This window comes from Oncorhynchus keta, chromosome 34 (genome assembly GCF_023373465.1).
Source record: "Oncorhynchus keta strain PuntledgeMale-10-30-2019 chromosome 34, Oket_V2, whole genome shotgun sequence".
Lineage (NCBI taxonomy): Eukaryota > Metazoa > Chordata > Actinopteri > Salmoniformes > Salmonidae > Oncorhynchus > Oncorhynchus keta.
Window position 1 is genome coordinate 1481223 of NC_068454.1, and position 21515 is coordinate 1502737.

General features: G+C 48.8%; 1 protein-coding gene across 5 annotated transcripts in view; it reads left to right on the forward strand.

Annotated features, from left to right (window-relative positions):
- LOC118381802 (partitioning defective 3 homolog B-like) overlaps positions 1 to 21515 on the forward strand; it is a 414310-nt gene that overhangs the window by 139394 nt on the left and 253401 nt on the right. For 4 of the 5 annotated variants that reach the window (XM_052492713.1, XM_052492715.1, XM_052492714.1 and 1 more), the window contains one exon: positions 19142 to 19307. In XM_052492713.1, the coding sequence (XP_052348673.1) occupies positions 19142 to 19307 (166 nt within the window). Of the gene's footprint in view, positions 1 to 15250; positions 15389 to 19141; positions 19308 to 21515 lie in introns of those variants that run through there. The other variant, XM_052492717.1, reaches the window with a different exon arrangement.

Below are 21515 nucleotides of genomic sequence, written 5' to 3' on the forward strand. Positions count from 1 at the left end.
ACATCATCCGTCTCAAAGAACAGTCCTCTCTTTGTAGATCATCCGTCTCAATGAACAGTCCTCTCTTTGTAGATCATCCGTCTCAACGAACAGTCCTCTCTTTGTAGATCATCCGTCTCAATGAACAGTCCTCTCTTTGTCGATCATCTGTCTCAGTGAACAGTCCTCTCTTTGTAGATCATCCGTCTCAACGAACAGTCCTCTCTTTGTAGATCATCCATCTCAATGAACAGTCCTCTCTTTGTAGATCATCCGTCTCAATGAACAGTCCTCTCTTTGTAGATCATCCGTCTCAATGAACAGTCCTCTCTTTGTAGATCATCCGTCTCAATGAACAGTCCTCTCTTTGTAGATCATCCGTCTCAATGAACAGTCCTCTCTTTGTAGATCATCCGTCTCAATGAACAGTCCTCTCTTTGTACATCATCCGTCTCAATCAACAGTCCTGATCTTTGTAGATCATCCGGGCTCAAAGAACAGTCCTCTGACTTTGTAGATCATCCGTCTCAATGAACAGTCCTCTCTTTGTAGATCATCCGTCTCAATGAACAGTCCTCTCTTTGTACATCATCCGTCTCAATCAACAGTCCTCTCTTTGTAGATCATCCGTCTCAAAGAACAGTCCTCTCTTTGTAGATCATCCGGGCTCAATGAACAGTCCTCTCTTTGTAGATCATCCGTCTCAACGAACAGTCCTCTCTTTGTAGATCATCCGTCTCAACGAACAGTCCTCTCTTTGATAGATCATCCGCTCAATGAACAGTCCTCTCTTTGTAGATCATCCGTCTCAATGAACAGTCCTCTCTTTGTAGATCATCCGTCTCAATGAACAGTCCTCTCTTTGTAGATCATCCGTCTCAGTGAACAGTCCTCTCTTTGTAGATCATCCGTCTCAAAGAACAGTCCTCTCTTTGTAGATCATCCGTCTGATCAACAGTCTGACTCTCTTTGTAGATCATCCGTCTCATGGAACAGTCCTCTCTTTGTAGATCATCCGTCTCAATGAACAGTCCTCTCTTTGTAGATCATCCGGGCTGACAAATAACAGTCCTGACATGGATAACTGACATGGATAACAGTCTCAATCAACAGTCCTCTTTGTAGATCATCCGTCTCAAAGAACAGTCCTGACATTTGTACATCATCCGTCTCAATCAACAGTCTCTGGATTTGTAGATCATCCGTCTCAAAGAACAGTCCTCTCTTTGTAGATATCATCAGGGCTGATAGATGACATCAATGAACAGTCCTCTCTTTGTAGATCATCCGTCTCAAACAACAGTGAACAGGGCTGAATGGATAACAGGGCTCTCTTTTGTAGATCATCCGTCTCAATCAACAGTCCTCTCTTTGTAGATCATCCGTCTGAATGAACAGTCCTCTCTTTGTAGATCATCCGTCTCAATGGAACAGTCCTGACTCTTGTAGATCATCCGTCTCAAAGAACAGTCCTCTCTTGTAGAATCCGAATCAGTCCTCTGTAGATCATCCGTCTCAATCATCCGAACAGTCCTCTCTTTGTAGATCATCCGGGCTGACTCATGATACAGTCCTCTCTTGGATAGATCATCCGTCTCAGGGTTGACAGTCCTCTCTTTGTAGATAATCCGTCTCAATGAACAGTCCTCTCTTTGTAGATCATCCGTCTCAATGAACAGTCCTCTCTTTGTAGATCATCCGTCTCAATGAACAGTCCTCTCTTTGTAGATCATCCGTCTCAGTGAACAGTCCTCTCTTTGTAGATCATCCGTCTCAAAGAACAGTCCTCTCTTTGTAGATCATCCGTCTCAACGAACAGTCCTCTCTTTGTAGATCATCCGTCTCAATGAACAGTCCTCTCTTTGTAGATCATCCGTCTCAATGAACAGTCCTCTCTTTGTAGATCATCCGTCTCAAAGAACAGTCCTCTCTTTGTACATCATCCGTCTCAATCAACAGTCCTCTCTTTGTAGATCATCCGTCTCAAAGAACAGTCCTCTCTTTGTACATCATCCGTCTCAATCAACAGTCCTCTCTTTGTAGATCATCCGTCTCAATGAACAGTCCTCTCTTTGTAGATCATCCGTCTCAATGAACAGTCCTCTCTTTGTAGATCATCCGTCTCAAAGAACAGTCCTCTCTTTGTAGATCATCCGTCTGAATCAACAGTCCTCTCTTTGTCGATCATCCGTCTCAATCAACAGTCCTCTCTTTGTCGATCATCCGTCTCAAAGAACAGTCCTCTCTTTGTACATCATCCGTCTCAAAGAACAGTCCTCTCTTTGTAGATCATCCGTCTCAATGAACAGTCCTCTCTTTGTAGATCATCCGTCTCAACGAACAGTCCTCTCTTTGTAGATCATCCGTCTCAATGAACAGTCCTCTCTTTGTCGATCATCTGTCTCAGTGAACAGTCCTCTCTTTGTAGATCATCCGTCTCAACGAACAGTCCTCTCTTTGTAGATCATCCGTCTCAGTGAACAGTCCTCTCTTTGTAGATCATAAATGTTACTTGTGAAGGTTGAGTTATTGTCTGTCATGGTGTCTGATGTTCTGTACCTTCACTCTGAGCTGAGACTGTCAACAGGGCTGACATGGATAACAGGGCTGATAGGGCTGACATGGATAACAGGGCTGACATGGATAACAGGGCTGACATGGATAACAGGGCTGACATGGATAACAGGGCTGATATGAATAACAGGGCTGATATGAATAACCGGGCTGACATGGATAACAGGGCTGACATGAATAACAGGGCTGACATGGATAACAGGGCTGATAGGGCTGACATGGATAACAGGGCTGACATGGATAACAGGGCTGATTTGGATAACAGGGCTGACATGGATAACAGGGCTGATAGGGCTGACATGGATAACAGGGCTGACATGGATAACAGGGCTGACATGGATAACAGGGCTGACATGGATGGATAACAGGGCTGACATGGATAACAGGGCTGACAGGGATAACAGGGCTGACATGGATGGATAACAGGGCTGACATGGATAACAGGGCTGACAGGGATAACAGGGCTGACATGGATAACAGGGCTGATAGGGCTGGCATGGATAACAGGGCTGACATGGATAACAGGGCTGACATGGATAACAGGGCTGATAGGGCTGGCATGGATAGCAGGGCTGACATGGATAACAGGGCTGATATGGATAACAGGGCTGACATGGATAACAGGGCTGATATGGATAGCAGGGCTGACATGGATAACAGGGCTGATATGGATAACAGGGCTGGCATGGATAACAGGGCTGACATGGATAACAGGGCTGACATGGATAACAGGGCTGACAAGGATAACAGGGCTGATATGAATAACAGGGCTGACATGGATAACAGGGATATGAATAACAGGGCTGACGTGGATAACAGGGCTGCCATGAATAACAGGGCTGACATGAATAGCAGGGGCTGACATGGATAACAGGGCTGATATGGATAACAGGGCTGACAAGGATAACAGGGCTGATATGAATAACATGGCTGACATGGATAACAGGGCTGACGTGGATAACAGGGCTGATATGAATAACAGGGCTGACATGGATAACAGGGCTGACATGGATAACAGGGCTGACATGAATAACAGGGCTGACATGGATAACAGGGCTGACATGGATAACAGGGCTGACGTGGATAACAGGGCTGACATGAATAACAGGGCTGACATGAATAGCAGGGCTGACATGGATAACAGGGCTGATATGGATAGCAGGGCTGACAAGGATAACAGGGCTGATATGAATAACAGGGCTGACATGGATAACAGGGCTGACGTGGATAACAGGGCTGATATGAATAACCGGGCTGACATGGATAACAGGGCTGACGTGGATAACAGGGCTGACATGAATAACAGGGCTGACATGGATAACAGGGCTGACATGGATAACAGGGCTGACATGGATAACAGGGCTGTCATGGATAACAGGGCTGATATGGATAACAGGGCTGACATGGATAACAGGGCTGATAGGGCTGACATGAATAACAGGGCTGACATGGATAACAGGGCTGACATGGATAACAGGGCTGACATGGATAACAGGGCTGTCATGGATAACAGGGCTGATATGGATAACAGGGCTGACATGAATAACAGGGCTGACATGGATAACAGGTCTGACAGGGCTGACATGGATAACAGGGCTGACATGGATAACAGGGCTGACATGGATAACAGGGCTGATAGGGCTGACATGGATAACAGGGCTGATAGGGCTGGCATGGATAACAGGGCTGACATGGATAACAGGGCTGGCATGGATAACAGGGCTGACATGGATAACAGGGCTGACATGGATAACAGGGCTGATATGAATAACAGGGCTGACATGGATAACAGGGCTGACGTGGATAACAGGGCTGATATGAATAACCGGGCTGACATGGATAACAGGGCTGACATGGATAACAGGGCTGACATGAATAACAGGGCTGACATGGATAACAGGGCTGACATGGATAACAGGGCTGACGTGGATAACAGGGCTGACATGAATAACAGGGCTGACATGAATAGCAGGGCTGACATGGATAACAGGGCTGATATGGATAACAGGGCTGACAAGGATAACAGGGCTGATATGAATAACAGGGCTGACATGGATAACAGGGCTGACGTGGATAACAGGGCTGATATGAATAACCGGGCTGACATGGATAACAGGGCTGACGTGGATAACAGGGCTGACATGAATAACAGGACTGACATGGATAACAGGGCTGACATGGATAACAGGGCTGACGTGGATAACAGGGCTGACATGAATAACAGGGCTGACATGAATAGCAGGGCTGGCATGGATAACAGGGCTGACATGGATAACATGGCTGACAAGGATAACAGGGCTGATATGAATAACAGGGCTGACATGGATAACAGGGCTGACATGAATAACAGGGCTGACATGGATAACAGGGCTGACAGGGCTGACATGGATAACAGGGCTGACATGGATAACAGGGCTGACATGGATAACAGGGCTGATAGGGCTGACATGGATAACAGGGCTGATAGGGCTGGCATGGATAGCAGGGCTGACATGGATAACAGGGCTGATATGGATAACAGGGCTGACATGGATAACAGGGCTGACATGGATAACAGGGCTGATATGAATAACAGGGCTGACATGGATAACAGGGCTGACGTGGATAACAGGGCTGATATGAATAACCGGGCTGACATGGATAACAGGGCTGACATGGATAACAGGGCTGACATGGATAACAGGGCTGACATGGATAACAGGGCTGACATGGATAACAGGGCTGACATGAATAACAGGGCTGACATGGATAACAGGGCTGACGTGGATAACAGGGCTGACGTGGATAACAGGGCTGACGTGAATAACAGGGCTGACATGAATAGCAGGGCTGACATGGATAACAGGGCTGATATGGATAACAGGGCTGACAAGGATAACAGGGCTGATATGAATAACAGGGCTGACATGGATAACAGGGCTGACGTGGATAACAGGGCTGATATGAATAACAGGGCTGACATGGATAACAGGGCTGACGTGGATAACAGGGCTGACATGAATAACAGGGCTGACATGGATAACAGGGCTGACATGGATAACAGGGCTGACGTGGATAACAGGGCTGACATGAATAACAGGGCTGACATGAATAACAGGGCTGACATGGATAACAGGGCTGATATGGATAACAGGGCTGACATGGATAACAGGGCTGACATGGATAACATGGCTGACATGGATAACAGGGCTGACAAGGATAACAGGGCTGATATGAATAACAGGGCTGACATGGATAACAGGGCTGACATGGATAACAGGGCTGACATGGATAACAGGGCTGATAGGGCTGACATGGATAACAGGGCTGACATGGATAACAGGGCTGACAGAGCTGACATGGATAACAGGGCTGATAGGGCTGACATGGATAACAGGGCTGACATGGATAACAGGGCTGATAGGGCTGTCATTGATAACAGGGCTGATATGGATAACACGGCTGATAGGGCTGTCATTGATAACAGGGCTGATATGGATAACACGGCTGACATGAATAAAAGGGCTGACATGGATAACAGGGCTGACATGGATAACAGGGCTGACATGGATAACAGGGCTGATATGGATAACAGGGCTGGCATGGATAACAGGGCTGACATGGATAACAGGGCTGACATGAATAACAGGGCTGACGTGGATAACAGGGCTGACATGGATAACAGGGCTGACATGGATAACAGGGCTGACATGGATAACAGGGCTGACATGGATAACAGGGCTGATAGGGCTGACATGGATAACAGGGCTGACATGGATAACAGGGCTGACATGAATAACAGGGCTGACATGGATAACAGGGCTGACATGAATAACAGGGCTGATGTGGATAACAGGGCTGACATGGATAACAGGGCTGACATGGATAACAGGGCTGACATGGATAACAGGGCTGACATGGATAACAGGGCTGACATGGATAACAGGGCTGACATGGATAACAGGGCTGATATGGATAACAGGGCTGACATGGATAACAGGGCTGACATGGATAACAGGGCTGACATGGATAACAGGGCTGACATGGATAACAGGGCTGATAGGGCTGACATGGATAACAGGGCTGACATGGATAACAGGGCTGATATGGATAACAGGGCTGACATGGATAACAGGGCTGACATGGATAACAGGGCTGACATGGATAACAGGGCTGACATGGCTGACATGGATAACAGGGCTGACATGGATAACAGGGCTTACATGAATAACAGGGCTGACATGGATAACAGGGCTGACATGGATAACAGGGCTGACAGGGTTGACATGGATAAAAGGGCTGGCATGGATAACAGGGCTGACAGGGCTGACATGGATAACAGGGCTGACATGGATAACAGGGCTGACATGGATAACAGGGCTGATATGGATAACAGGGCTGGCATGGATAACAGGGCTGACATGGATAACAGGGCTGATATGGATAACAGGGCTGACATGAATAACAGGGCTGATATGGATAACAGGGCTGACATGACTAACAGGGCTGACATGGATAACAGGGCTGACATGGATAACAGGGCTGATATGGATAACAGGGCTGATAGGGCTGACAGGGCTGACAGGGCTGATAGGGCTGACATGGATAACAGGGCTGACAGAGCTGACATGGATAACAGGGCTGACATGGATAACAGGGCTGATATGGATAACAGGGCTGACATGGATAACAGGGCTGATAGGGCTGACATGGATAACAGGGCTGACATGGATAACAGGGCTGACATGGATAACAGGGCTGACATGGATAACAGGGCTGATATGGATAACAGGGCTGACATGGATAACAGGGCTGACATGGATAACAGGGCTGACATGGATAACAGGGCTGACATGGATAACAGGGCTGACATGGATAACAGGGCTGACATGGATAACAGGGCTGACATGGATAACAGGGCTGACATGGATAACAGGGCTGACATGGATAACAGGGCTGACATGGATAACAGGGCTGACATGGATAACAGGGCTGACATGGATAACAGGGCTGACATGGATAACAGGGCTGACATGAATAACAGGGCTGACATGGATAACAGAGCTGACATGGATAACAGGGCTGACATGGATAACAGGGCTGACATGGATAACAGGGCTGACATGGATAACAGGGCTGACATGGATAACAGGGCTGACATGGATAACAGGGCTGACAGGGCTGACATGGATAACAGGGCTGACATGGATAACAGGGCTGATAGGGCTGACATGGATAACAGGGCTGATATGGATAACAGGGCTGACATGGATAACAGGGCTGATAGGGCTGACATGGATAACAGGGCTGACATGGATAACAGGGCTGACGTGGATAACAGGGCTGACATGGATAACAGGGCTGACGTGTCTGTATGAGAGAGTCTTACAGGTAATTGCCTGGTTCTATTCTGGGCCTCAGATTGTAAAGCACCTAGCTAGTGGAATCATAGAGTCACAGTAACGGGGCTGGGAGGGGGGTTTAGATATAAAGAGATCGCCAAAGATGCACGTTTTTTTAAAGAAGTGAGGTATGGGAAAGTAGATGTAGCTTCAACGTGGATGGTGTTGTCACCTCGTCCTAGTATTAAGGCATAGCTTGTGTCATTCTGCATCCTAATGCGTTGTTGTTCTCAGGGAGGAAAGGTGGCGTTGAAATAGTGAGAGAGAATGGGGATCATGTCCCTGGGCTCGACGCAGACGGATGGATGCTTACTGGGTATGTTTACAATAAAGTAGACATTAGACAGCCACCCAACCCTCCATCTCTCTTCTCTGCCAGTGCAGATTGATGACATATGTTGTGTACCACGTACACCTCCCTCCTCCTCCTCCTCCTCCTCCTCCTCCTCCTCCTCCTCCTCCTCCTCCCCCTCCTCCTCCTCCCTCCTCCTCCTCCTCCTCCTCCTCCCCCCTCCTCCTCCTCCTCCTCCTCCTCCTCCTCCTCCTCCTCTTCCCCCTCCTCCTCCCCTCCTCCTCCCCCCACCCCCCCCTTCCTCCTCCTCCTCCTCCCCCTCCTCCTCCCTCAGCTGGCAAGGAGGAAGTGGGTCTCCTGCTCTTCAAAAATAAATCAGCAGCCTTTCACATTGATCATGCCCCAGCCAGAGAAGGGGAGGGAAGATGGAGGAGAGCTAGACACAGGGGTACTTGGACGGGGCTAGGCTGTGCTTGGTGTAGGGGAGGGGGGTTGGTGACGGTGGGATGGATTGCGGTATAGTAAGAAATGTCAGGGAGGTGATGTCTGAGACGGGCTGGAAGTAGTCTAAGATACCATATTGCTCTGGTATATTGGTAGGCTCTGGTATATTGGTAGGCTCTGGGCTCTGGTGTATTGGTAGGGTTTGGTATATTGGTAGGCTCTGGTATATTGGTAGGCTCTGGGCTCTGGTGTATTGGTAGGGTTTGGTATATTGGTAGGCTCTGGTATATTGGTAGGCTCTGGGCTCTGGTGTATTGGTAGGGTCTGGTATATTGGTAGGCTCTGGTATATTGGTAGGCTCTGGGCTCTGGTGTATATTGGTAGGCTCTGGTATATTGGTAGGCTCTGGTATATTGGTAGGCTCTGGGCTCTGGTGTATTGGTAGGGTCTGGTATATTGGTAGGCTCTGGTATATTGGTAGGCTCTGGGCTCTGGTGTATTGGTAGGGTCTGGTATATTGGTAGGCTCTGGTATATTGGTAGGCTCTGGGCTCTGGTGTATATTGGTAGGCTCTGGTATATTGGTAGGCTCTGGTATATTGGTAGGCTCTGGTATATTGGTAGGCTCTGGGCTCTGGTATATTGGTAGGCTCTGGTATATTGGTAGGCTCTGGGCTCTGGTATATTGGTAGGCTCTGGTATATTGGTAGGCTCTGGTATATTGGTAGGCTCTGGTATATTGGTAGGCTCTGGTATATTGGTAGGCTCTGGTATATTGGTAGGCTCTGGTATATTGGTAGGCTCTGGGCTCTGGTATATTGGTAGGCTCTGGGCTCTGGTATATTGGTAGGTTCTGGGCTGTGGTGTATATTGGTAGGGTCTGGGCTCTGGTATATTGGTAGGCCCTGGGCTCTGGTATATTGGTAGGCCCTGGGCTCTGGTATATTGGTAGGCTCTGGTATATTGGTAGGCTCAGGGCTCTGGTGTATATTGGTAGGCTCTGGTATATTGGTAGGCTCTGGTATATTGGTAGGCCCTGGGCTCTGGTATATTGGTAGGCTCTGGGCTCTGGTATATTGGTAGGTTCTGGGCTGTGGTGTATATTGGTAGGGTCTGGGCTCTGGTATATTGGTAGGCCCTGGGCTCTGGTATATTGGTAGGCTCTGGTATATTGGTAGGCTCTGGGCTCTGGTGTATATTGGTAGGCTCTGGTATATTGGTAGGCTCTGGTATATTGGTAGGCCCTGGGCTCTGGTATATTGGTAGGCTCTGGTATATTGGTAGGTTCTGGGCTGTGGTGTATATTGGTAGGGTCTGGGCTCTGGTATATTGGTAGGCTCTGGGCTCTGGTATATTGGTAGGTTCTGGGCTGTGGTGTATATTGGTAGGGTCTGGGCTCTGGTATATTGGTAGGCCCTGGGCTCTGGTATATTGGTAGGCTCTGGTATATTGGTAGGCTCTGGGCTCTGGTGTATATTGGTAGGCTCTGGTATATTGGTAGGCTCTGGTATATTGGTAGGCCCTGGGCTCTGGTATATTGGTAGGCTCTGGTATATTGGTAGGTTCTGGGCTGTGGTGTATATTGGTAGGGTCTGGGCTCTGGTATATTGGTAGGCTCTGGGCTCTGGTATATTGGTAGGCTCTGGGCTGTGGTGTGTATTGGTAGGCTCTGGGCTGTGGTGTATTGGTAGGATCTGGTATATTGGTAGGCTCTGGTATATTGGTAGGCTCTGGGCTGTGGTGTATATTGGTAGGCTCTGGGCTGTGGTGTATATTGGTAGGGTCTGGGCTGTGGTGTATATTGGTAGGTTCTGGGCTGTGGTGTATTGGTAGGCTCTGGGCTGTGGTGTATATTGGTAGGCTCTGGGCTGTGGTGTATATTGGTAGGGTCTGGGCTGTGGTGTATATTGGTGGGGTCTGGGCTCTGGTGTATTGGTAGGCTCTGGGCTGTGGTGTATTGGTAGGCTCTGGGCTGTGGTGTATTGGTAGGCTCTGGGCTGTGGTATATTGGTAGGCTCTGGGCTGGGGTGTGTATTGGTAGGCTCTGGGCTCTGGTGTATATTGGTAGGCTCTGGTATATTGGTAGGCTCTGGGCTCTGGTATATTGGTAGGCTCTGGGCTGGGGTGTGTATTGGTAGGCTCTGGGCTCTGGTATATTGGTAGGCTCTGGTATATTGGTAGGCTCTGGGCTCTGGTATATTGGTAGGCTCTGGTATATTGGTAGGCTCTGGTATATTGGTAGGCTCTGGTATATTGGTAGGCTCTGGGCTCTGGTATATTGGTAGGCTCTGGGCTCTGGTATATTGGTAGGTTCTGGGCTGTGATGTATATTGGTAGGGTCTGGGCTCTGGTATATTGGTAGGCCCTGGGCTCTGGTATATTGGTAGGCTCTGGTATATTGGTAGGCTCAGGGCTCTGGTGTATATTGGTAGGCTCTGGTATATTGGTAGGCTCTGGTATATTGGTAGGCCCTGGGCTCTGGTATATTGGTAGGTTCTGGGCTGTGGTGTATATTGGTAGGGTCTGGGCTCTGGTATATTGGTAGGCCCTGGGCTCTGGTATATTGGTAGGCTCTGGTATATTGGTAGGCTCTGGGCTCTGGTGTATATTGGTAGGCTCTGGTATATTGGTAGGCTCTGGTATATTGGTAGGCCCTGGGCTCTGGTATATTGGTAGGCTCTGGTATATTGGTAGGTTCTGGGCTGTGGTGTATATTGGTAGGGTCTGGGCTGTGGTGTATTGGTAGGATCTGGTATATTGGTAGGCTCTGGTATATTGGTAGGCTCTGGGCTGTGGTGTATATTGGTAGGCTCTGGGCTGTGGTGTATATTGGTAGGATCTGGTATATTGGTAGGCTCTGGTATATTGGTAGGTTCTGGGCTGTGGTGTATATTGGTAGGGTCTGGGCTGTGGTGTATTGGTAGGATCTGGTATATTGGTAGGCTCTGGTATATTGGTAGGCTCTGGGCTGTGGTGTGTATTGGTAGGCTCTGGGCTGTGGTGTATTGGTAGGATCTGGTATATTGGTAGGCTCTGGTATATTGGTAGGCTCTGGGCTGTGGTGTATATTGGTAGGCTCTGGGCTGTGGTGTATATTGGTAGGGTCTGGGCTGTGGTGTATATTGGTAGGTTCTGGGCTCTGGTGTATTGGTAGGCTCTGGGCTGTGGTGTATATTGGTAGGCTCTGGGCTGTGGTGTATATTGGTAGGGTCTGGGCTGTGGTGTATATTGGTAGGTTCTGGGCTCTGGTGTATTGGTAGGCTCTGGGCTGTGGTGTATTGGTAGGCTCTGGGCTGTGGTGTATTGGTAGGCTCTGGGCTGTGGTGTATATTGGTAGGCTCTGGGCTGTGGTGTATTGGTAGACTCTGGGCTGTGGTGTGTATTGGTAGGCTCTGGGCTGTGGTGTGTATTGGTAAGCTCTGGGCTGTGGTGTATTGGTAGGCTCTGGGCTGTGGTGTATTGGTAGGCTCTGGGCTGTGGTATATTGGTAGGCTCTGGGCTGGGGTGTGTATTGGTAGGCTCTGGGCTCTGGTGTATATTGGTAGGCTCTGGTATATTGGTAGGCTCTGGTATATTGGTAGGCTCTGGTATATTGGTAGGCTCTGGGCTCTGGTATATTGGTAGGCTCTGGTATATTGGTAGGCTCTGGTATATTGGTAGGCTCTGGGCTCTGGTATATTGGTAGGCTCTGGTATATTGGTAGGCTCTGGTATATTGGTAGGCTCTGGTATATTGGTAGGCTCTGGGCTCTGGTATATTGGTAGGCTCTGGGCTCTGGTATATTGGTAGGTTCTGGGCTGTGGTGTATATTGGTAGGGTCTGGGCTCTGGTATATTGGTAGGCCCTGGGCTCTGGTATATTGGTAGGCTCTGGTATATTGGTAGGCTCAGGGCTCTGGTGTATATTGGTAGGCTCTGGTATATTGGTAGGCTCTGGTATATTGGTAGGCCCTGGGCTCTGGTATATTGGTAGGCTCTGGGCTCTGGTATATTGGTAGGTTCTGGGCTGTGGTGTATATTGGTAGGGTCTGGGCTCTGGTATATTGGTAGGCCCTGGGCTCTGGTATATTGGTAGGCTCTGGTAATAATAATAATAATATATGCCATTTAGCAGACGCTTTTATCCAAAGCGACTTACAGTCATGTGTGCATACATTCTACGTATGGGTGGTCCCGGGGATCGAACCCACTACCCTGGCGTTACAAGCGCCATGCTCTACCAACTGAGCTACAGAAGTATATTGGTATATTGGTAGGCTCTGGGCTCTGGTGTATATTGGTAGGCTCTGGTATATTGGTAGGCTCTGGTATATTGGTAGGCCCTGGGCTCTGGTATATTGGTAGGCTCTGGTATATTGGTAGGTTCTGGGCTGTGGTGTATATTGGTAGGGTCTGGGCTCTGGTATATTGGTAGGCTCTGGGCTCTGGTATATTGGTAGGCTCTGGGCTGTGGTGTGTATTGGTAGGCTCTGGGCTGTGGTGTATTGGTAGGATCTGGTATATTGGTAGGCTCTGGTATATTGGTAGGCTCTGGGCTGTGGTGTATATTGGTAGGCTCTGGGCTGTGGTGTATATTGGTAGGGTCTGGGCTGTGGTGTATATTGGTAGGTTCTGGGCTCTGGTGTATTGGTAGGCTCTGGGCTGTGGTGTATATTGGTAGGCTCTGGGCTGTGGTGTATATTGGTAGGGTCTGGGCTGTGGTGTATATTGGTAGGTTCTGGGCTCTGGTGTATTGGTAGGCTCTGGGCTGTGGTGTATTGGTAGGCTCTGGGCTGTGGTGTATTGGTAGGCTCTGGGCTGTGGTGTATATTGGTAGGCTCTGGGCTGTGGTGTATTGGTAGACTCTGGGCTGTGGTGTGTATTGGTAGGCTCTGGGCTGTGGTGTGTATTGGTAAGCTCTGGGCTGTGGTGTATTGGTAGGCTCTGGGCTGTGGTGTATTGGTAGGCTCTGGGCTGTGGTGTATTGGTAGGCTCTGGGCTGTGGTGTATTGGTAGACTCTGGGCTGTGGTGTGTATTGGTAGGCTCTGGGCTGTGGTGTGTATTGGTAGGCTCTGGGCTGTGGTGTGTATTGGTAGGCTCTGGGCTGTGGTGTATTGGTAGACTCTGGGCTGTGGTGTGTATTGGTAGGCTCTGGGCTGTGGTGTGTATTGGTAGGCTCTGGGCTGTGGTGTGTATTGGTAGGCTCTGGGCTGTGGTGTGTATTGGTAGGCTCTGGGCTGTGGTGTATTGGTAGGCTCTGGGCTGTGTTGTATTGGTAGGCTCTGGGCTGTGGTGTATTGGTAGACTCTGGGCTGTGGTGTGTATTGGTAGACTCTGGGCTGTGGTGTGTATTGGTAGGGTCTGGGCTGTGGTGTGTATTGGTAGGCTCTGGGCTGTGGTGTGTATTGGTAGGCTCTGGGCTGCGGTGTGTATTGGTAGGCTCTGGGCTGTGGTGTATTGGTAGACTCTGGGCTCTGGTGTGTATTGGTAGACTCTGGGCTGTGGTGTGTATTGGTAGGGTCTGGGCTCTGGTGTGTATTGGTAGGCTCTGGGCTGCGGTGTGTATTGGTAGGCTCTGGGCTGTGGTGTATTGGTAGGCTCTGGGCTGTGGTGTATTGGTAGGCTCTGGGCTGTGGTGTATTTGTGTGTGTGTGTGTGTGTGTGTGTGTGTGTGTGTGTGTGTGTGTGTGTGTGTGTGTGTGTGTGTGTGTGTGTTTACGTGCCTGTGATTGCAGGAAGCCTCTGCCTTTGCTGGTAAAATCCTCTTTCTGTGTGCTGTGTGTATAGATGTATAAACACTGTGGTCCCTCTATTCAGTGCCCCCCCACATGGAGCCTGGACGCCCCTAGAACACAAACACAGGTCGTGTCCCGAATGGAACCCATATTGGTCCTGGTCTAAAGTAGTGCACTATATAGGGAATAGGGCTCTGGTCTATAGTAGTGTACTATATAGGGAATAGGGCTCTGGTCTAAAGTAGTGCACTATATAGGGCTCTGGTCTAAAGTAGTGCACTATATAGGGAATAGGGCTCTGGTCTATAGTAGTGTACTATATAGGGAATAGGGCTCTGGTCTAAAGTAGTGCACTATATAGGGCTCTGGTCTATGGTAGTGCACTATATAGGGAATAGGGCTCTGGTCTATAGTAGTCCACTATATAGGGCTCTGTTCTATAGTTGTGCACTATATAGGGAATAGGGCTCTGGTCTATAGTAGTGCACTATATAGGGAATAGGGCTCTGGTCTATAGTAGTGCACTATATAGGGAATAGGGTGCCATAGGGCTCTGGTCTAAAGTAGTGCACTACATAGGGAATAGGGTTCCATAGGGCTCTGGTCTAAATAGGGAATAGGGTTCCATAGGGCTCTGGTCTAAAGTAGTGCACTATATAGGGAATATGGTGCATTTTAGAGCACCCCCATACCACACACACACACACACACACACACACACACACACACACACACACACACACACACACACACACACACACACACACACACACACACACACACACACACACACACACACACTTTACCTGACCTAGAGGTCCCTAGAACAGTGGTGTGGTGGTGTTAACTGTAACTAACTGTGGAGTCAGTGGTCTGGTCACTATAGGCGGGAGGAGGTATATATAACAGAGCCACTCACACAGCCAGCTGACTGGATTGGACAACTGACTGTAAATCAACATGCTGGGCTCCTTGGACGTTCTCTATAGTGTCCTGATCCACAAGGTAAACACCGTTTTGATACTTCAATGGCGTAGCAAATCCACGTTGATTTAGCCGGGGGATTACAGATTACACTGTCTCTACTGTAGCTGGGGGAGCTGTACAGATTACACTGTCTCTACTGTAGCTGGGGGAGATGTACAGATTACACTGTCTCTACTGTAGCTGGGGGAGATGTACAGATTACACTGTCTCTACTGTAGTTGGTGGAGCTGTACACATTACACTGTCTCTACTGTAGCTGGGGGAGATGCACAGATTACACTGTCTCTACTGTAGCTGGGGGAGATGTACAGATTACACTGTCTCTACTGTAGCTGGGGAGCTGTACAGATTACACTGTCTCTACTGTAGCCGGGGGATTACAGATTACACTGTCTCTACTGTAGCTGGGGAGATGTACAGATTACACTGTCTCTACTGTAGCTGGGGAGATGTACAGATTACACTGTCTCTACTGTAGCTGGGGGAGCTGTACAGATTACACTGTCTCTACTGTAGCTGGGGAGATGTACAGATTACACTGTCTCTACTGTAGCTGGGGAGATGTACAGATTACACTGTCTCTACTGTAGCCGGGGATTACAGATTACACTGTCTCTACTGTAGCTGGGGAGATGTACATATTACACTGTCTCTACTGTAGCTGGGGGAGCTGTACAGATTACACTGTCTCTACTGTAGCCGGGGATTACAGATTACACTGTCTCTACTGTAGCTGGTGGAGCTGTACAGATTACACTGTCTCTACTGTAGCTGGGGAGCTGTACAGATTACACTGTCTCTACTGTAGCCGGGGGATTACAGATTACACTGTCTCTACTGTAGCTGGGGAGATGTACAGATTACACTGTCTCTACTGTAGCTGGGGGAGATGTACAGATTACACTGTCTCTACTGTAGCTGGGGAGCTGTACAGATTACACTGTCTCTACTGTAGCTGGGGGATTACAGATTACACTGTCTCTACTGTAGCTGGGGATTACAGATTACACTGTCTCTACTGTAGCTGGGGAGATGTACAGATTACACTGTCTCTACTGTAGCTGGGGATTACAGATTACACTGTCTCTACTGTAGCTGGGGGATTACAGATTACACTGTCTCTACTGTAGCTGGGGGATTACAGATTACACTGTCTCTACTGTAGCTGGGGGATTACAGATTACACTGTCTCTACTGTAGCTGTGGGAGATGTACAGATTACACTGTCTCTACTGTAGCTGGGGGATTACAGATTACACTGTCTCTACTGTAGCTGGGGGATTACAGATTACACTGTCTCTACTGTAGCTGGGAGATTACAGATTACACTGTCTCCACTGTAGCTGGGGGAGATGTACAGATTACACTGTCTCTACTGTAGCTGGGGGATTACAGATTACACTGTCTCTACTGTAGCTGGGGGAGATGTACAGATTACACTGTCTCTACTGTAGCTGGGGGAGATGTACAGATTACACTGTCTCTACTGTAGCTGGGGGATTACAGATTACACTGTCTCTACTGTAGCTGGGGAGATGTACAGATTACACTGTCTCTACTGTAGCTGGGGAGATGTACAGATTACACTGTCTCTACTGTAGCTGGGGGAGATGTACAGATTACACTGTCTCTACTGTAGCTGGGGGAGATGTACAGATTACACTGTCTCTACTGTAGCTGGGGGAGCTGTACAGATTACACTGTCTCTACTGTAGCTGGGGGAGCTGTACAGATTACACTGTCTCTACTGTAGCTGGGGGATTACAGATTACACTGTCTCTACTGTAGCTGGGGAGATGTACAGATTACACTGTCTCTACTGTAGCTGGGGGAGCTGTACAGATTACACTGTCTCTACTGTAGCTGGGGGAGCTGTACAGATTACACTGTCTCTACTGTAGCTGGGGGAGATGTACAGATTACACTGTCTCTACTGTAGCTGGGGGAGATGTACAGATTACACTGTCTCTACTGTAGCTGGGGGAGCTGTACAGATTACACTGTCTCTACTGTAGCTGGGGGAGCTGTACAGATTACACTGTCTCTACTGTAGCTGGGGGAGATGTACAGATTACACTGTCTCTACTGTAGCTGGGGGAGATGTACAGATTACACTGTCTCTACTGTAGCTGGGGGAGCTGTACAGATTACACTGTCTCTACTGTAGCTGGGGGATTACAGATTACACTGTCTCTACTGTAGCTGGGGGAGATGTACAGATTACACTGTCTCTACTGTAGTCTGAAGACATGATTGGCTAGTTGTCTCGGGCCTATTTAAATCACAGCTACTGTAGTCTGAAGACATGATTGGCTCGTTGTCTCGGGGCCTATTTAAATCACAGCTACTGTAGTCTGAAGACATGATTGGCTAGTTGTCTCGGGGCCTATTTAAATCACAGCTACTGTAGTCTGAAGACATGATTGGCTCGTTGTCTCGGGGCCTATTTAAATCACAGCTACTGTAGTCTGAAGACATGATTGGCTAGTTGTCTCGGGGCCTATTTAAATCACAGCTACTGTAGTCTGAAGACATGATTGGCTAGTTGTCTCGGGGCCTATTTAAATCACAGCTACTGTAGTCTGAAGACATGATTGGCTAGTTGTCTCGGGGCCTATTTAAATCACAGCTACTGTAGTCTGAAGACATGATTGGCTAGTTGTCTCGGGGCCTATTTAAATCACAGCTACTGTAGTCTGAAGACATGATTGGCTAGTTGTCTCTGGGCCTATTTAAATCACAGCTACTGTAGTCTGAAGACATGATTGGCTAGTTGTCTCGGGGCCTATTTAAATCACAGCTACTGTAGTCTGAAGACATGATTGGCTAGTTGTCTCGGGGCCTATTTAAATCACAGCTACTGTCGTCTGAAGACATGATTGCTGTGATGCTCAAACCTCTCTCACCATCTTCTATTGCGTTTCCTGTGTTTTTCTGACTTTTGATGAGCAGTGTGAAATAAAAGCTCTCTCTCCTCCTTTCTCCTCTCTCCTCCTTTCTCCTCTCTCGTCCTTTCTCCTCCTTTCTCCTCTCCTCCCTTTCCCTCTCCTCCTTTCTCCTCCTTTCTCCTCTCTCCTCCTTTCTCCTCTCCTCCTTTCTCCTTTCTCCTCCTTTCTCCTCTCTCCTCCTTTCTCATCTCCTCTCCTCTCTCCTCCTTTTCCCTCTCTCCTCCTTTCTCCTCCTTTCTCCTCTCTTCTCCTTTCTCCTCTCCTCTCTCCTCCTTTTCCCTCTCTCCTCCTTTCTCCTCTCTCCTCCTTTCTCCTCCTTTCTCCTCTCTTCTCCTTTCTCCTCTCCTCTCTCCTCCTTTTCCCTCTCTCCTCCTTTCTCCTCTCTCCTCCTTTCTCCCTCTCTCCTCCTTTCTCCTCCTCCTCTCTCCTCCTCCTTTCTCCTCTCCTCTCCTCTCCTCTCCTCTCCTCTCCTCTCCTCTCCTCTCCTCTCTTCTCTTCTCTTCTCTTCTCTTCTCTTCTCTTCTCTTCTCTTCTCTTCTCTTCTCTTCTCTTCTCTTCTCCTCTCCTCTCCTCTCCACTCCCTCTCCTCTCCCTCTCCCTCTCCTCTCCTCTCCTCTCCTCTCCTCCTTCTCTTCTCTTCTCTTCTCTTCTCTTCTCTTCTCCTCTCCTCTCTTCTCTTCTCTTCTCTTCTCTTCTCTTCTCTTCTCCTCTCCACTCCCTCTCCTCTCCCTCTCCCTCTCCCTGTCCCTCTCCCTCTCCTCTCCTCTCCTCTCCTCTCCTCTCCTCTCCCTCTCCCTCTCTCCATCCATATCTCTCTGTTTAGCTGATGGCCGTCTATGAGGAGCAGGAGGCCCAGCGGAGAGGAGCTGTGAGTCCCAGAGCAGGAGCAACAGGAAGAACCAGCCAAGACCCCTATGACGCCGAGGTCTCCGTCTTCCAGCCAATCAGAGGAGGAGAGATAGAGGTCAACTCCTCAGCTCTTAAATCCAGTAGGTATCATAGTGGTGGTAGGGAGATAGGTTTGGGGGTTGATAACCTTTAGTGTCCCAATTGGCACCCTGTTCCCTATATAGTGTCCCAATTGGCACCCTATTCCCTGTGTAGTGTCCCCAATTGGCACCCTTTTCCCTATTTAGTGTCCCCAATGGCACCCTGTTCCCTGTGTAGTGTCCCCAATTGGCACCCTGTTCCCTATTTAGTGTCCCCAATTGGCACCCTATTCCCTATTTAGTGTCCCCAATGGCACCCTGTTCCCTATATAGTGTCCCAATTGGCACCCTGTTCCCTATATAGTGTCCCAATTGGCACCCTATTCCCTATTTAGTGTCCCCAATTGGCACCCTATTCCCTATTTAGTGTCCCAATTGGCACCCTATTCCCTATTTAGTGTCCCCAATTGGCACCCTATTCCCTATTTAGTGTCCCCAATGGCACCCTGTTCCCTATATAGTGTCCCAATTGGCACCCTGTTCCCTATATAGTGTCCCAATTGGCACCCTATTCCCTATTTAGTGTCCCAATTGGCACCCTGTTCCCTATTTAGTGTCCCCAATGACACCCTATTCCCTGTGTAGTGCACTTCGGTATGCCAACCGATTTGACGTTCTGCTTTGTGAACTAATTTAGGCGATATGACAGTCACCACAGCATGAAACAGCATTAGGCCTACAGCAGTGGTGCGGTCACAGGGAAACCTGGAACTAAATTAAAGGGGTCAGGGGTCAGAGGTGTGGGAGGACCCAGGGAAATGTGTTATTCCTACGATGATTTGTCTGGCTGTTCGTTCACTCAACATTTTTTCTCCGAAGTCGAAGTCTACGCCCCTTCGATGGTCATTCAATCAAATCAAATCAAATGTATTTATATAGCCCTTCGTACAGCAGCTGATATCTCAAAGTGCTGTACAGAAACCCAGCCTAAAACCCCAAACAGCAGAGCAATGCAGATGTAGAAGCACAGTGGCTAGGAACATCTCCCTAGAAAGGCCAGAACCTAGGAAGAAACCTAGAGAGGAACCAGGCTATGAGGGGTGGCCAGTCCTCTTCTGGCTGTGCCGGATGGAGATTATAACAGAACATGGCCAAGATGTTCAAATGTTTATAAATGACCAGCAGGGTCAAATAATAATAATCGCAGTGGTTGTCGTGCAACAGGTCAGCACCTCAGGAGTACATGTCAGTTGGCTTTTCATAGCCGATCATTAAGAGTATCTCTACCGCTCCTGCTGTCTCTATCTAGAGAGTTGAAAACAGCAGGTCTGGGACAGGTAGCACGTCCGGTTAACAGGTCAGAGTTCCATAGCCGCAGGCAGAACAGTTGAAACTTGAGCAGCAGCACGGCCAGGTGGACTGGGGACAGCAAGGAGTCATCATGCCAGGTAGTCCTGGGGCATGGTTCTAGGGCTCAGCTCCTGCCAGAGAGAGAGAAAGAAAGTGAGAAAGAGAGAATTATAGAGAGCATACTTAAATTCACACAGGACACCGGATAAGACAGGAGAAGTACTCCAGATATAACAAACTGACCCTAGCCCCCCGACACATAAACTACTGCAGCATAAATACTGGAGGCTGAGACAGGAGGGGTCAGGAGACACTCTGGCCCCATCCGACGATACCCCTGGACAGGGCCAAACAGGCAGGATATAACCCCACCCACTTTGCCAAAGCACAGCCTCTCTCTCTCTCTCTCTCTCTCTCTCTCTCTCTCTCTGTCTCTCTCTCTCCCCCTGTCTCTCTCTCTCTCCCTCCCTCTCCCTCCACCATCTCTCTCTCTCTCTCTCTCTCTCTCTCTGTCTCCCCTCTCTCTCTCTCTCTCTCTCTCTCTCTCTCTCTCTCTATCTCTCTATCTCTCTATCTCTCTCTCTGTCTCTCTCTCTCTCTCTCTGTCTCTCTCTCTCTCTCTCTCTCTCTCTCTCTCTCTCTCTCTGTCTCTCTCTCTCTCCCTCTCTCTCTCCCTCTCTCTCCCTCCACCATCTCTCTCTCTCTCTCTCTCTCTCTCTCTCTCTCTCTCTCTCTCTCTCTCTCTCTCTCTCTCTCTCTCTCTCTCTGTCTCTCTCTGTCTCTCTCTGTCTCTCTCTCTCCTCTCTCTCTCCCTCCCCATCTCTCGCTCTCTCTCTCTCTCTCTCTCTCTCTCTCTCTCTCTCTCTCTCTCTCTCTCTCTCTCTCTCTCTCTCTCTCTCTCTCTCTGTCTCTCTCTCT